This window comes from Acomys minous (assembly GCF_964271855.1).
Source record: "Acomys minous genome assembly, chromosome: 10".
NCBI classification, from domain to species: domain Eukaryota; kingdom Metazoa; phylum Chordata; class Mammalia; order Rodentia; family Muridae; genus Acomys; species Acomys minous.
The window spans coordinates 57143097-57160397 of record NC_140491.1 but is presented as its reverse complement, the minus strand read 5'-3'; the positions used below and the strand labels follow the sequence as shown (position 1 = coordinate 57160397).

Genomic DNA, 17301 nt, shown 5'->3' with positions numbered 1-17301 from the left:
CTTGCTCTGTCTCTATAGAACTCTCTTCTTTGACCATTGCCTTTGCCTGCTCATTTAGTGTGTACTTTGTGTAGTATGGTTACCATAGGATGTTCAGGCCACTTTTAATTTGAATCCATTTTTTAGAGTAATTTCCTTTTGTAGATATATTTTACTTGACTGCTTGAGGACTAAAGTATAGATTCTTCATTTTAAAATAATTTCAAACTCTAAATGTTTCTTTATATACAGCATCTGCTATGGAGGGTGTATTAGTTACGTGGAGTTGCAGTGCTAAAGTACCATGATCTAAGCAGCTTGTGGTTACAGAGAGAATCCATAATGGCAAGGGAGGCATGGCTGGAAGGTGAGAGATCACATCTTGTCATACTGAAGGAATGAACTGGAAACAAGGTGAGGCTGTACACTCCCAAAGCCCACACTCTATGATGTGCTGACCACAGAAGGCCATGACACAACCTTAAAAGTTCTACATCATCTCCAGAGTATCAAATAAATGTTGCTTTGTCATTTTCCTACATGATCTCTTTATCTAAAACAGGGTTTCTTACCAATTTGGGCAGCATACTTCTTTGTTCTGACAGAGATAGAATTGTGAGTTGTAAGATTTCTAGCAATATTCTAGGAGTCTGTCACTTCATTGTTCATAGAAACTGCCTAGTATAGATAGTAAAATGCCTATAGACATTTTTCACCTAAAGGTGTCTCCGTAGGGAAAAAAATTGGCCCTGGTTGGTGTGTGTGTGTATGTGTGTGTGTCTGTGTGTCTGTGTGTGTGAAAGTAAATTGACACATTATAAAATGTGTTGACAACTAAACCAAAAACATTTGTTATAATGAGAGTAAACACAGAGCAGTTGTATGGGGTAGGCCGTGTTCTGAGAGATTGCTTCATGTCAGCTCACAAATGCATAGAATGAAATATACCATTTTATCATTAATACCTATAATTTTTAGATGGGGAAACTGAGGCACAGAGAGATCACATATTTTTCTTAAAGGCATGCAGCTCCTAAATGTCACATACAGCTCATAATTTGAACCTATTGTGTTTTAAATGAAAATTTATTGAAATATATAATTATATTGTGCTTACTATATTACCCAATAATTATCTAAAATGTTTAAATGAATAATGTCTATTTTAATATAGTATTTTCATTAATTCTTTGAGAATTTTATACATATATACGTACAATGTAATCTCAGCATATGCTCTTCCTACCTCTCCTTTTAACTCCTCCTGGAACCCCTAATTACACTCCCTGACAAGTTCCTTTTGGTTGTTGCTATTTTTTTTTGTTATAACTCATTGAGATTAATTCATGCTGCACATATACACATTGGTGTGGGGTAATCCACTGGAGCATGGTCAATCTAGGAGGTACCACACTTGTAAAGAAAACAGGTTATCCCGACTCTGGGAGCCATCAACTGTCAATAGCTAGGGACAGAGGCTCCTGAGCTTCTCCCTCCTCCATACTGGAATGGTGGTTGGCTTGATCTTATGCAGGTCCTGTGCAGGCAACCAGAGCTGCAATGAGTTCATGAGTGGTTCAGTCTTGTCCTGCCCAGAAGTAATGGTTTCTCCCTGGTCCTCCCCCACTTCCCAAATTTCCCTTATCCTGGGAGGAAAGAGGTGTGATAGAGATGTTCAATTTATAGCTAAATATTTCCCAGACACTTATTCTCTGCATTTTGATGAGTTATATGTTTCTATGTTAATGTCCTCCACTGCATGAAGCTTCTCTGATGAGCCTGAGGCCAGCGCTAATCTATAGATATGTAGATATGTATTTATAGAGTGCTTTGATGCATACATCCACTTAGAAAAAGAACCATAGCAGATTCACTCCTGGGGCCTTTTGGCTTCCTAGCCATGGATTCTTGGCCAGATTTACAGTAGTAGGCATGTGTTTTCTCCTGTGGAATGGGCCCTAACTCCAATTAGAATACAGTTGGTTACCTCCATAACATTATTATCCTTTTTGAACCCAAGAGCATAACTTACCAGGTCATTATTGTCATGTTCACATCTCAGTAAGATAGTTTTTCTCCCTAAGGAGACTGTGGAGCACCTTCTGGTGCCCTCTCAGGGTACCAGCCAGCAGTGAGGAAGTTTCCTGGTCAGAACCAGCTTGGACTCTTCATGTTCTGACACTGAAATGTCTTACTTTCAACTGTCAGGAATGGTGTCTTAGTATCAAGTTCTAGTGGGCAGCTAAAAACAGTGGCAATAGGTGGTATCCCCTGACCAACAACTTAAGCAAAAGCATATAAAATGTAAAATATGTTTTTAATACATTTAAAAAGCAATTTGGGATTCTCTTTGAATAAACATAATTATATATTATCTTAAATGCTAAAGCCTCTCTATACAAAGAAATCTTCTGGATAGTCTTCCCAGGTGATCTGCAAAGGTCTTTTATCTAATCTATACTTCTCTGTGTGAGACTGAAGTCTTGCAGTAGTTAAAAAACAGAGATTAAACAAAAAAAGCAAAGCGTTCCTTTTCAAATGAAATTAAACAAAGCATCCATTTTGCCCTATAATAAGGAAGGACTGATTAGAATCCCCATCCAAAACTGGGCTTGTGTTTTTATGAGGTATGAGGCAACAGGTGGTAGTCTGACAAAGCTTCAGGAGTCATAAATAATTAAGTATCTTTAACAGGAAACCATGTTAGCTGATCAACCTTCAGGCATCTACAACTGACTTTCTGTGTTGATAAGAAGGCGGCATCCTAAGTTTGCTCTACATGCATTGCTTCTACCAAGTGGGAAGCCTGTGAACATAGGGCACTGCAAGATTATTTCACTCAGATATGTATGTATATGAATATATTTGTATGGACTCGATCCTCCATGTATGAAAAGTATATATATTTCACCTATACATAACTCACTCTCTCATATTCAATAAGTCTGGCATATCCATATTGCAGAATTCCATTGTAGAATATAAAACCAAGGAAACATTTTTAATTGCATTTTCTTTAATTACAATGAATCAGTGGGAAGGATTTTTGTGGAAGCTTTATTTTTAGGCAATGTTTTTGTATATAGAGACAACCAATCAAAGTCTGAATAATCATCTTTTGTGCCTTGTAAATGATTTTATGACTTCTGTAAGGAGTGATTGACACTATAGATTGACTCAATTTTTGAGAAAATTATGATTGTATTAAGAAGTTAAATTGTTTTGCAAAATTGGCTTTTGATTCCTTAATTTACATATTGTAATCCATTAAGAAACACTAAGAAAAGAGAGACTATTATATCTTAGAGGACTTTACATGTGTTCAGAAAATTAGAACTATTTTTTATAAGGTCCTAGTTGGACATTAAATGTCATGATTGAAAGTGAATTTGTGTTTAAGTACAGAGGTGTTAGAAAAGCCACCAAGCCTCTGACCCCTCAACTCCTGACACTGACTACAGTAAAACCCATATGTTGTGGATTTGAGCATCTTTCCCATTTCTTCTTTGTAAGTCAGTGAGACAGAAGTCTCCAGATCATAGGGGTAAATTACCCTTAGCGGAAATACCAGCTGCTTTATTTTCTCAGTCCTTTAATCTCAAGGTTTCCAATGAGCCATAATTAGTGGATATGTCTATTCATCTTTTAAGGGGAAGCTTTATTTTGTTTGTGATTTGCTGAGATATCTGGCCACAGAATAGTGCCTTAGACAGTCTCTTTTGCTTTCCTCTCTGGTCTTATCATTCACTTTTCTTTTCTCACAAATTTCTAAAGCCGTTCATTTTCCACACCTTTTCAGAAATTCTTAGAGTTTGAGAAAATAAAAACAAGCTACTATTGCAAACTTCTATCGAAACTTAGAGTGATTCCTAATCTTAATTTCACCCATTTCCTTCCCACCTTTAAGTATATAGTTTTTTTATTATTGACTCACATTGTCAAACTATACATAGGATTATGTTAAATATATTGGAAATGAATAAATTTATACATTTCAAAAATCATTTCAGGTTATTGAGGTAAAATTATTACTTTATGGAGCAGTTAATGACTAGGATTGGGTCTCCTATGTTTCCAGAAAGAACTCCAAAGGTGGATATACTGAAGATTTTTCCTGCTTTACAAAATTGTCTCAAGAAAATTTCATGGTGGACAATTGGAGAGCTGGAAAAATCTGAGGTTCATTGTTGAAGACCAATGGATGACATTCAAAAGACAATAGCTATTTCAGAATGTATTTTTCTATGTACCTAAATTATTTTTAAAAATTATTTATTTATTATTAAGTATACATTGCTCTGCCTGCATATACACCTGTAGTCCAGAGAGGACATCAGATCACATTATAGATGGTTGTGAACACCATGTGGTTTCTGGGATTGAACTCAGGACCTCTGGAAGAACAATCAGTGCTCTTAACCTCAGCCATCTCTCCAGCCCTGTACCTAAATTCTAAAACAAGTGTTGTATACGTTAGCAAACCAAGAATTCTGATTCTCCAGAGGCAACTTTTTCCTTTAAAATAGTTATATCGTCAAGTAGTTTATTCTACGAATATCTGGTTCTTACACATCACTCTCATTAGGGGCTGAGTGATACTGTAAAAACACGTTTGCTGCACTGAGGCTGCACTGCATTACTTTATGTCCTATGGGCATCCCCACAGTGGAAAATACTTTGCATCCCTCTTGTCCTCTCTGGATGGCTCTTCTTTGTTGCTAACTTCTTTCTTTCTTTCTTTCTTTTTTATTTTTTTAATTTTTCGAGACAGAGTTTCTCTGTGTAGCCTTGGCTGTCCTGGACTCACTTTGTAGACCAGGCTGGCCTCGAACTCACGGCGATCTGTCTGCCTCTGCCTCTTGAGTGCTGGGATTAAAGGCGTGCGCCACCACGCCTGGCTGTTGCTAACTTCTTAGTTGGAATTTCTACTGTAGATTTCATGGGTGAGGAGGACAGGCATTGGGATTTGGCCTCACTATATGTGAATGGAGAAAGAAAATAGGTTTTAGTTCTGCATGATTAATTTTCTGAACTGGATCTGAAAAAAATTAAGGTGTGTGAGATGCCTAAGTCATGGAAATCACCAAAGCCAGATGGCTTGTAACATAACTAGAAAATCTGCATTTCTAACTAGTGAGCCCCTCTGGCATACAGCTGATTAGTGTTGATGGAGAGGGTGTTAAAGCTAAAGCTACCAGCCATTTTGTAAATTGTTGAGTATAATTACTTTGATGATCAAATAGGTTAGACATTTATATATGAAATAATCAGCAAAAGAATGATTTTCACATCAGTATTGTATGCTGAAGCAATCATTGACTCTGGCACAAATATATAATTATCTGATATATATGAGGAGAAGGCTATGTGTGAAGTGATAACTGTCCCTGTGCTGGCTTCACAGAGTGAGCCCAGTCAACTGCTGTTAACAATGGCTACCTTTGACTTAGGAACATGGTGTGCTTTCTCTATTGTTCTGTCTCCTAAAGTTATAGTGAGAAATGATACCAAACCACCAACTTCCAGGAGACGTGCTTCTGAGAACAAAAATACTTTTTAGAAAGTTTCCTTTATTTTTGAGATTATAATGTAATTACATCATTCTCCCTTCGCCTTTTCTGTTCAAAGTTTCTCATGCAACCCTTCCTTGTTTTATATCAAACACATGTCTTCCTTTTTATTAATTGTTATATGCATATATGTATATACATATATGTTCCTAAATATAACATGCTCAGTCTGAATAATGTTACCATATATATTTTTTCTGGCCTGACTGTTTGGTATTGGATAATCACTGGTGCTCTAATAGACAGGCCAAATGGATGGGATAGACAAACTTCAGCCCTACAATAGAGATCTAAAATATTTTATTCTCAGTTTGAATCTCTCAGAATTAACTTCCACATTTGCACGCTGGGATTATTGGTCATTGTGTGTGAGGGTGTGATATTTTGTTCGGTTGTTATTCTTTGGGACACAGTAGCTTTAGGAATAAAAAGACACTTAATTTAAATAAATTCATTTTGCTTCTTATCATTTTAAAAGACTTACGTAGTTTGGGCATGGGGAAAAGCTGAAGTTTCAGGAAAATTATTTTTAGCATTTTATTTTTATTCACTTATGTTATTGCTACCACCAATGAGTATAAAAATTTGAACATTGGATAATAAAACTTTATAGTATAAAATTATTTTAATGCAATGGTAATGTCTTTGGACTTTGTAATTTTCCTTGTGCAACAATTTTTTTTTATATTTTTGACATATTATTAGTTAAATCTTCAATTTGTATTCTTTACCAAAAGTGCATATTGCTTCAAATTACATTACTAATTATTTCTGTTAGGTTTAGAAGTTTCACAGTTTATATATTTGGAGAAATTCGTGATAATTTTGTTCCTAATAGATGAAATCCATGAAGTGACATCTTTTAAACTATCTTTGAGTTCTTTTCTTTAATCTCATCTTTATCATCTCCCTTTGATAGCTTGAGAGTGAAGTTACCACAGCTTAGGAGATATCACCATTGGTTCCAACATAGCCTTTGACTGTTACTTTCGATTTTCCCCTAGCTACAGGTGCATGTTGTAGCTCGCCATTGTGGTCATCGTGGTTCATCACATTAAGCTTCTTATTCTGTCTGATTTCTTGAGTCTTGGGAAACAGTATTTTTCTGAGTGATTGTACCATATTGTTCCAAATATAAGGCCACCCAGAATAGAAGTCAACCTCCAACTAGAAACAGCTCAAATATGGAGAAAGGCTGGGGGCCCAGAGCCCGGCGGGTCTTGCAGTGGTGGCAAGGGTGCCGAGGAATAGGACGATGCCTGCCCTCTTTCCCGGTGAGTGAAGATGAGCCATCTGTCTGCATTTGCTTGTGTATAACCAGATGGCCTCTGTTTCTAGAGGAAACATTATAGCTGGGGAGGGGGGCAAAGATGATAAGTCTGTGCACATGGAGGAAGGTATGGGTGGGGGGTGGGAGGGCCATTGTAGAGTGGAACATTTTACCTCTTATCAGTTCTCTTAGTTTATTCTAACCCAGGGATGAAAGCCGAGCAAGCCTAGCTACATGAGAGAAACAGAGTAACCCCAGGAACAGAAGTATAAAGTCCAGATGCATCTGGTAGCCTGAAAAAGTATCTTTTGCCCATTGACTGATGACAGAGATTTGTGTATATTATATGTATTTGCAGTAGGTTGTCATGAGTGGCTTGAACACAAATAAGTCAAGAAAGGAACCATATTTCCAATTTTATTAAGATTTTCATCTTTTAAATTCATCTTCTGAGCCAGTCCGGTATAATTTAAATAAGAGGCCTTAATCTTATAGAAACAAGCTCTGAGAGACTATTTACCATTATTCGCTGTACTGCATTTCTGCTCAATAGCACATTAAAAACTAGTTTAGCCAAAATGAATGAATAGTTTAGTCAACTGAGGATAAATACTGCTCAAACCTAGGTAACTTTTCAAATATCGTCATAATCATTTAGAAAGTTGAACTTCTACTCTGTTAGGCAGAGTAAGATGCTGGTTTCTATTGTTACAATCGAGAAAGCCATTCAAGACATTTGATTTTAGCATGTATTTTGGATTTCTCAAATTATATATACACATATATGTAATTATATATGTATATATATTATTTGAGAGAGAGGAAATGAGAGTAGAGTAGAGAAGAGGAGAGAGAGAGAGAGAGAGAGAGAGAGAGAGAGAGAGAGAGAGAGAGAGAGAACATCTTGATAATTCTGGTTGATTACTAGTCTATGGCTCTAAAGATAATTTAATGTTAAAATTTTGAAAGATATAATTTCCCCTAATAAATAGTCCAAGTCAGAGCTTATTGTAATTACTTTTTAAGGAAGCCAATAAAAACATTTAATTGTTTGTTTCTTGATTGTTATGATCAGCACAGGACTCTCTCTAGGTTCAAACAATGCCAGTTGGCTCAGATGCTTAGATTAAAAGATAGTATTAATGCTGCTTTTCAAATCTTTGTTAATCCAAAATGTTTTAAAAATCAGAGGTCCCATGCCCAAGCAAATCATGATATTACTGATGTGTCTGCCTTTTGGCTAAACATTGGAAGAGAAGCTATAGACAGAAACTGTGCATGAAAGGGGATGTAAAGGAAGAAATGGCAGGATGGTCACCTGCAATAGGAGTGTTTATTGTCTTGTGTGTCAAGTAACCAAGCAGAAGAAAAATGGTATAGTAATGCCCTGGTCCAAGTGGAAGGTGATCTGAATGCATACACCGTTAGCATGTTTTTCTGAAAGTTCCTAGCATGGTACCAGCAGGGGAAGAACTGTGGAAGAGCAATGTCACTCAGGGAAGAAGCCTGTCCTGATGTCACTCAACCACTGTGGAATCACTTTAATCTAAAGAGAAAAATGGTATAAAGTTTAGGGCCTGGAAAGATCTGTTCTCTAACTATCATTAAATCTCAGAAAATTCTTATCAGTGTTATTATGTGTGAGTGAAGTTACCAACTCAGGAGAAAAGCAAACTTAACAATTTGACTTTCAAGAAGGTTTGAGGAGCTTAAAATGGACAGACCTACTTCATGTCCTGCTTTTCACCTGAGACTCCATAGCAATCAAGAGGAAAATCTAAAAGAGTATAAGATATCTCACTGGACTGCTTCCTTTTTCTGGTGGTTAGTTCAGGTGGGAGGCAAGAGCAAGTAGACTACATAGTTCTCGAAGCATGAGAAGCATCTTTCCTTCACAGGCTTTCAGAGAGGAAAGCAGAGCCTTGAAATGTATAGACAGAAATGACAGCAGCAAAGATGGAACATAAATAACATTCCAATTTTTAGCAGTTGTTAAATTCTATGTGAATAACATTGGGTGCCTACAGCTGTAACTGTAGCTGTTGCTATGTTCAGCTTGCCCTTTTCCTCCTTAAAATTGTCCACTATGGATGATCTGCTCTTGCTATGGAATGCCCCAAAACACCTTTGTCTCCCCCTTTATGAATTTACAATGCACCGTCAATGGGTCTTACTACTTAGGAGATTATGTTAATAGGACCAACTAAGTGGATCACTGATGAATCTATTTGTTGTGATCACATATGTAGTTTTAAAAATTCCTCAGGCTCTAAAAAAGCCAGGCTTGGAAGATTACCCTTGCTCCTTTTCTAAGAGAAGATGACTGCTGCTCTTCTTCCCTGTTGGCAGATTAGTCTTTCCTCAGTCCATATTGGGAAAACTTGCAGACCCTTGAGAAGAGTTCCCAGATGCTTGTGGCTCACACAGGTCTAGTTAATCATTTATCAACCCACTGAACTGAAGAACCATTGATTAACAAATACATACATTGCACTTATTTTGGTTTTCACTTTAAAGGAGGCTATTAAATGAATATTTGCTTAAAGAATTGTTGAATTTAGTTAAATATCTAAAAAAAAACCTGTTCCATTATTATGGGTCTTAAACTCAACAAGGGTTTTAGAAGAGACAATTTCTCCAATGCAACAGTATGATGTGTTAGCGTTTTCCTGAGACAAATGGAGTGTGGCATTTGACCTGCTGAGTAAACGTGTTTAACTCAGCTGTGAAGTGACTCATCAATTCCTTGCTCTTCTGGTCTTTAGGTTTCAAAATCATTCTTGAAATGTTTTAATGGGGCATTGTATTCTTTGTTAAATTGGAAGTGGCATCCAGACATTTATGGGGATGGCTCTTGTTTTCTTATCGCTTAAGTAGCAAGTGTGCTCCAATGAATTGAGAATGTCCTAAGATAGGCTAAGAAAGTTGAGGGGGAAATGATAAAATTTTTTTTTGACAAAATGGATATTGCTTATTTGATGGTGAAACTGAATATTTAATGGCATCGCTATAGTTATAAACGACTTTTGTTTTAATAACAAAGTTGTTGATTTTCTACTAAGGGTTCTTTTAGGTTGTCATCAGGGGCTGATGGGAACAACAGTTCCCCCAACTCTCCAGCTAGCTTCAGTGGACATAACACACCTTCTCAGCAGCCTGAGCCCGTGGTACATTCTCTTAAGGTAACCATTTACCCAGAACCTCGGTTGTGTCGTGGTTTGTCTGCTGTAGTCTGACAGTCCTTGGTCGTGATGTAACCATACATACATTTTTTAACCTCTTTGTTGGTGTAACTTTTTAATCTCTGTGAATTTAATTTGTGAACTGACAGTGGGCTTGAGTGTTTAAGGTCAAATCTCTACTTTTGATATTTTGTTTGAGTAATGTGATTCATTTCTATCTGCAGTGAAGTTGAAGTGTGCTGTGCATGCATATCCATATGAAAGACCATTGCAGGTTTTATATGTGCAGTGCTGTTGTGTGGATGTTAATAAGTGTATGGCATTAGTAATATTATCAAAGTGAGGAAGGCAGTTATTACATTATTTTTATTCAACACATATAGAAATAAACTTCAAGCTACTTTTTCTTCCACTAAGTCAAAATTAAGTCTTCAAATCCAACTAGTGTTTCTTTATAGACATATTAGAAAAAAATAGATGGTCTCTAGTTTTGGCTTTTACTCTAGATTTGATGGTGACTTAATGAAAATATAGGCAAAATTAATCATTTATTTCATTAATGATGCTTTCCAGTAAATAAAATTAATAAGTATTGTAACTAATTCAGTAATAGACAATTTAAATGTTTGCCTGAAAGTAGAAACTGATAACTTATACAGGAGATAAAACATAACTGTAAAAACTGTGATAATTCCTAAGTATGAAATACTGTCCTTCAGATAGGTTTATGATTTAGAACAGTTTTAATCCACCCTTTTTGAGGCATGAGACAGGTGGAGAGCTTAAGGTCATTTTTGGGCATGTATACAGCTTTACAACTTTATAACTTTATAACTTTATAACAGATGTACCATCAGACTAAAGTTAATCTTCTCTGGAGTATGCTGTATCTTCTATAGGATGCATGGTATGCAGAAATATTGATGTGAACCTCAAAGAAACACTTTGATTTGGGGCATTCAACTTGAATGGGAGATTTAGCTCCCAGGATATTTTGTTTTGGCTAAGGGAAAATGAGCTTGCATTCCTCAAGCATGCACGGATTGCAGGTGGGCAACAACACACTTAGCCTTTCCTGTTTCAGCTCAGCTTCAGCACGAGTCAAGGAGCAAGCAGAGCAGCTCCACTTTTGTAGCAGTTTAGTTTTTGCACAAAACCTAAAAGTAACAACTCACCCTGCTACCCAAACTATTTGAAAGCCAGCCATTTCATCCTGCTGCCGTGCAGAGGGTCAAATGTGACATTTGAATCCCATGCACAAAGGCACAAAATGGACCACATTGAAATCTCTAACTTCTCAGTGCAACTGTGAGTGTGGCCTCAAAGGACAGTGAAGGCAAGAGAGAAACCCTTGATTTTCTATGAAATTGTTCTCTAATTTCCATAAAATTGTTGAATCAAAAGGGGGAGAGGACATGTTATCAGGAGAACACACTGCTTTCCTTAGTGTACAGGTGGTGAGACCTCAGCATGCAGAGATCTTTAGAAGACATTAGAAATCAAATGTCCTTGCTGCTAGGACTTTCTATGTTGGGAGAAGTATGTACAACTTTGGAAAGATCAGTGTGCTAAGTGATGTGGCCATTCAGAGATGGTTCAGTTTCTCCCTTTTGGTGCATTTGAAAGTAAACTAAAGGCTTTAATGAACTGGGCCTTGTCTGTGGGGAAAATGTAGGTCAGTGGGAGAGGCTGGTCTGCATTGATAACACCATATTTCCCTGGCTCCAAAGTTCATGGTTACTGTTAATGGTAACTTGATTTAGTGGAGATGTAAAGTACACACTATTCTGAAATGTATTATAAATCACATCTGTAGGCAGATGTTCAAGAGGATCTTTGCTTTTCAATGTCTGAAGTGTCAGCCGTTTCTTCTCCATATGTAAAAGGTGATTATGAAGCTAGTATCGAGACTTTTAGAGAAATATTGGTATCAATATAGTGATAAAGAGGATGTTTTGGGGTAATACTATTAAAGCAGTAAACTTAGTACTATCAGTGTTTATGAACTTGAAATGGAGGCTCTAATTTTTTCTTGGTGCTAATTATTGGGACACACTCTTAGATGTGGTTTCCCTGACCATGGTTACAATAGAACAAGCCATTCAATAAATCATAGTTCAATGTGGATGCTCTAGAAAAGTAGTTTTTATGCTACAAACCACTACAACAGTGACAAACAACACCCTTATGTACCACAACATGTTAGAAAAATAATGATATTTTAAAAGTAATATAATTATTTGGGGGACAATTTAGAGAAGTAAAAGCATAGGCCAATAAACCTGTTCTTTAAAAAGACCATTTAAATGCTTTGCTCAAATGAAAAATATTTAATGCAAAAAATTGCTCAACTGAAAAAATATTGTTTGAATATTTTCATGGTAAGGAGTCAATATTTCTCTTCAAGATCCATCCCCGCATTCTTTTCTTAGACCCTAGTTCAGGCAAGAACTTTGAACTCAATAGTCTTCATCTATATATCTCACATGCATATTCTTGTTAGCCATCTTTTCTATATGACTTGTTGACATATTACTCACATTATTGGCATATAATTAACTGTTTTTACTGTTGCATTGGACCAAGAGTTATTGACTGTATCCAAAATGGTTCCCACTATTAGATATATTAATGATCAAGTTAGCTGCATCTAATTATTTTAAATATTAACTAATTCAGTTGACTATTAGTGATATAATAGATTGTTTTTAATGAGCACTTGAAAAAAATCAATGAGATTCATGGTAGGTTGTGGAACAACTATTGAAAAATATTTTGCTGTACATGTATCCATTCTGATTTGCAGACATGGTGAAAACCTAAGATTTGACAAAGTGAGGACAGTGATGGTATTATTATAAACTAACAGATTTTTTTCCATGTGAAATTTGCTTTTCTTTTTCAACAAATCCAGGTCTTGGATGTTCAGGAAACTATAGATCGTCAGCAGGGTAAAGAGTATGACCATGACCTTAGTGAGACAGAAAAAGCTATAGTCAGAGAAATGTGCAATGTAAGTTTGATGTGCTTTATTGTATATTCTGTGTTGACAGCCTCATCACAGCTTAGTTGTTCCTTTAAGAATATCTACTTTGAAAATTGGTGACCAAATGTCTTTCCATTTTTATGAAAATAAAACAATTGCCTTTGTTTTTATTTTCAGATTGTTTTATTACAGAGATATTCACATAGTCATGCTAAAAATCACCAAGATCAGTAGGTTTGGTGATACAGTGCTTGCCTACCTCATGAAAAGCCCTGGGTGTGATCAGATATGATCAGTCAGTTCTGCATTCCAGAATGACCTATGAACATTTTTAAATGTTGAATTTAAGAAACCTTTAAAAGAATAAAAACTTACCATGAACAATCCTACAAAATCAATTACTTTGCTGCCTAATATTTATTTCATACATGGATAAGATTTGCCCTCATCATACCATATCAAATACTGCCTTTACTTTTCATTAGCCCACTCACACTTAGACATTGTTAAGGCAAGACAGGTGACCCAATGGGATAGATGAATAGAACTCTATCCTGAAAGTCAGAGAACTCAGTTAAGACATGTCAGTGTGATTGTTGATTGATGTGTTGTTTAATTAAGAATACAGCTGTGCAGCTTTAAAGAGCTAAATGGATTATTGTAGAGCAGTGCATCTGTTAAATGTAAGAAGTCATTGCTAGGCCATAGCTTTAATTGGCTTTGTATTATTGTATTACATTTTTACCTCATAGTTTATGCTCACATCATAGAGTAGCAAACTTACTTAGGAATATCCTTTAGCTTTACATTTATTGAGTCCATATATTTTCTCAGACCCGATTCACCACCTCAAGATGTTTCTGGAATCCAGTAAATGATCTTTAAATCCCATGGGCATTTTATATGTGCTGGGGTGATAATTTCTAATCCTCTTGCTTGCCTGTGTTGTGGCTGCTTTTATTTTGCAATCCTTTCATTGCTGTACATCTGTTGTTTGATTTTTAAATGGTCATGGCTCTACATATCATTTCCTACATGCACTACTGTTCACCCACTGTAGCCTTTCAACTTGTGCTTAAGATCTTTCAGTTTGAATATTTACCTTAGATAAATTTTCAGTTTTGACTTATAAGCCTAGGGATCCTGTTGCTTCTCATCTATTGACTAACAAAACAAATAAAATTCAGTTGATGAGAATTATAGTACTGAGAGAGAAGCACAGAGCCATCCTCTAGTGTCCTCCTAGGAATGTGTGGAGCTCCTTAATTAGATTTCACCTTTAACATCAGTTACCGTGATTTGGGGGTGACAGGCAGCCTAAGAGCCCCAGTACTCACAATGTATGTTTGGAGGAACTAAGACCCAGAAATGAAGTTATTTGTTCAAACTTATTAATGAAGTCAATGTATTAGCAAGATAGTTTTTGAGGACCAGCTCTTTCTACCTCTCATCTTAAAGAATGAAAACACTGTATCTTATAGATGATACCTTGTCTGTTTTGGCTAATATCAGATTGACTTTGGCCCTCATGATCTTTTCATTCCCTTCCTTACTTATGAAAACTTTCTGAATGTGTCTTGAGATCATGATTAGGGTTTTTGACTTTTTGTTTGCTTTAAAAGGACACTACATTCATGTGGCCTTTTACCTGTACAACAAAGGCAACCCTAAGTTTAGCTTCCTTATTTATTTTAAAAATTCTTCTAGGGTATCTTTTTCTAACTGTCTATGCTGGTCTTTGATCCATATAATATAAAAAGAAAATGCAAACCAAACCTTAACTTTTAAAAGTCCATTTGGAAACAGTTTAAAATAGTACCTGTGGCACCATTATAAATTACACAACCATCAAACTTATACAGTAAATATTGGAGAATAAATACAAGAGGACATTGCAGGGTGAGTAAAAAGAAAATAAAATTACAAGGCAGTTTAATAAATAATTTTCCTGGAAGATAACAAAGATTACAAATACTTTCTATTTGAGATATATAAACTTTTGAATGTCACAGGATTATATATGATATTATAAGCAGAATTATATAAGCAGAATTATATATGGTATTATAAGCTTTATAAGATTCTGCAATAATTCAAGGTAATGGAAATCTTGTCAGTTTTTTATATTCTTCCATGATATAATTGGGTGACATGAACTTACCAAAAATGATGTTATCTGTAGACTATCACATTGTTTCATAAATAGTTTGTTGGTTCTTCTCTAAGGATAAGTATACAGCCCTTTGAGAATCATAACCACTGTTTTCAGTAACCTTGTCATTTTAGGCTTGTCTGACATCTCCCAATGATAATTGAAATACTTGATGATCTTATTTACACTCTTGTGCTCAGAGTTATTCTGCAGTGCCCCCTTGGTGCCACTGCTTTATTTTAGTAGGAGTTTCCTTATCTGGGTGTAGCCCCTTGTGTTCCACAATCCAGTAACTGAAGAGCAGTTCTACTTTTTAGTTGCAACAGCCATGTTTTTACATCTGTAATTCTTCTGTGGTCTTCAGATGTATCCTTTGGTTCCAAACCAGATATTCAAAACATTTTTGGTAGAACTGATTATGTCTATGGGCCAGACTGGGGCAGTGAATGGTATCTTTTGAGACTTTCTGACCTCCTGTGTGTAGCTGAAGCTGTCCTTTGCTATATAGTTCTATTCCTGGTATTTAAAGGTCATAACTAAAATTCCCCCTTGACTGTAACAGGTTGCTTCTCCATGCAACGGTGACTGTTGTATTCCCACTGCCTTGAAAATGGAGAAAAGCAGTCTGTGCATCACTGTAAATGGTAGTAGGTGTCCCTGATGAATTTCCTTCTAATTAAAAGCAAAATAAAAAGAGATAGTCTCTCAATTACTAATGAACAGACTGGTTTTATGTTTATGTTAAACACTGTCTTGTGAAATCCGTTAGTCTAACAGAATCCTCATACTAAATATTCTAGGCAGGTATGGTGGCTCTGCTGTGTATAGACATGCATGCATTTATTCCAGTTAGTACTTGTGTATTGGCATTTTTGGTCACTTCAGTAGTTTTGTACTCATGTTATTCTTGATCTTACCTTTTTGCCAACATCCACCCCAATTGGCCCACCTTTTAAAAGGATGTAATTGTATTTCTTTGAATTTCTGAATTTCCTTGACCCTGTGTTTATATGTTTTCTCTTCTGGAAGTGTGAGAGAATTCTCTAGTAGATCATTAGCTGAGACTGATGACAACCACATCTCCTACTTTGCAAATATTAGGAAACCAAGAATAGAGAATTAGGGATTATGTGGCTTAGGAATGAAAATCCACTCTTCTGAATGAATTAGACATTTGTATCTTTTGTTATAGATGTGTAAGCTATAGAAGCCAGCATTGCTATTTTAACCAAGGGCTCTTAATTCTGTATGTACATTAAACTCATTTTGGGAACATGAAAAAAAAATGCAGAACCCAGTGTCTCCTTTCTGTGAGCATCCTCAGAATTTCCTCAGGTGGAAATTACTGTTAAGTCAGTTGAAGACCATACAGATAGCTAGAGTGAGAAATTAAGTCCTTCTTTAAAATCAGTGATGGTTGCTGGAGTAAGGTGTAGCATCCTAGCTGCAGATGATAAGTTCTTGTGTCCCAGGTATTGTCATCACCATGTTTACTTTGTGTTTGAACTCATCATGTGGAGAATTTGTCTCGTCTTTGCACCCATCTTTGATCTCTCTCATAGTCCCTTCTGAAACTCAAACAACTGTTCTGCAAGATGACACTTATGATGCTTGCTTCTTCTTTTTCTTTTAAGGTTGTGTGGAGGAAACTTGGAGATGCTGCAGGCTCATGTCCTGGAATTAGACAACATTTGTCAGGAAACCAGTACAAAGGACCTATGTGAGCAGCAACACTCCTGCTCACAGAGAGATTACATGAGATCACCACTACTGGAGAAAGAAAGAAAAGAAGAAAAAGAAAAAAAGTTGATTTCTACAAAAATGGGACTCATGGCATCACATGGAGTGATTGTACATTGCACATATCTCCCCTTTAAATCCTTCAGTACACCTTCCCCCATAAAGCTAGTGTGTGCTATACGTCTCACTTTAGTGTTTACAGCAGTCTCAAGGTAGCTTTGGGAAATAATTTTAATACTAATATTTTCATGACAGCTGAAATGTTTTGACTCTCCATATCTATGATTGACACATTGGATAATTTGCACGGTTGGATGAGTCCAGTAGAGCCTCTATGGCTTTGATAGAGGTGGTTTATTGTATCTAGTGGTAGGCGCCTTTCTACTGTGTGGAAGATATAAAGAGATATTTTCAAGCATACA

General features: G+C 36.2%; 1 protein-coding gene across 6 annotated transcripts in view; it reads left to right on the top strand.

Moving 5' to 3' along the window:
• The window catches only part of CCDC85A (coiled-coil domain containing 85A), a 212659-nt gene extending 195660 nt beyond the window's left edge, over nucleotides 1–16999 (top strand). The window contains exons 4-7 of one of the 6 annotated variants that reach the window (XM_084797822.1): nucleotides 6689–6823; nucleotides 9882–10001; nucleotides 12916–13014; nucleotides 16774–16999. In XM_084797822.1, the coding sequence (XP_084653948.1) occupies nucleotides 6689–6823; nucleotides 9882–10001; nucleotides 12916–13014; nucleotides 16774–16863 (444 nt within the window). In that variant the 3' untranslated portion in view covers nucleotides 16864–16999. The remainder of the gene's footprint in view (nucleotides 1–6688; nucleotides 6824–9881; nucleotides 10002–12915; nucleotides 13015–16773) is intronic. The other 5 variants (XM_084797823.1, XM_084797824.1, XM_084797825.1 and 2 more) reach the window with 5 other exon arrangements.
• The last annotated feature ends 302 nt before the right edge of the window (nucleotides 17000–17301 follow it).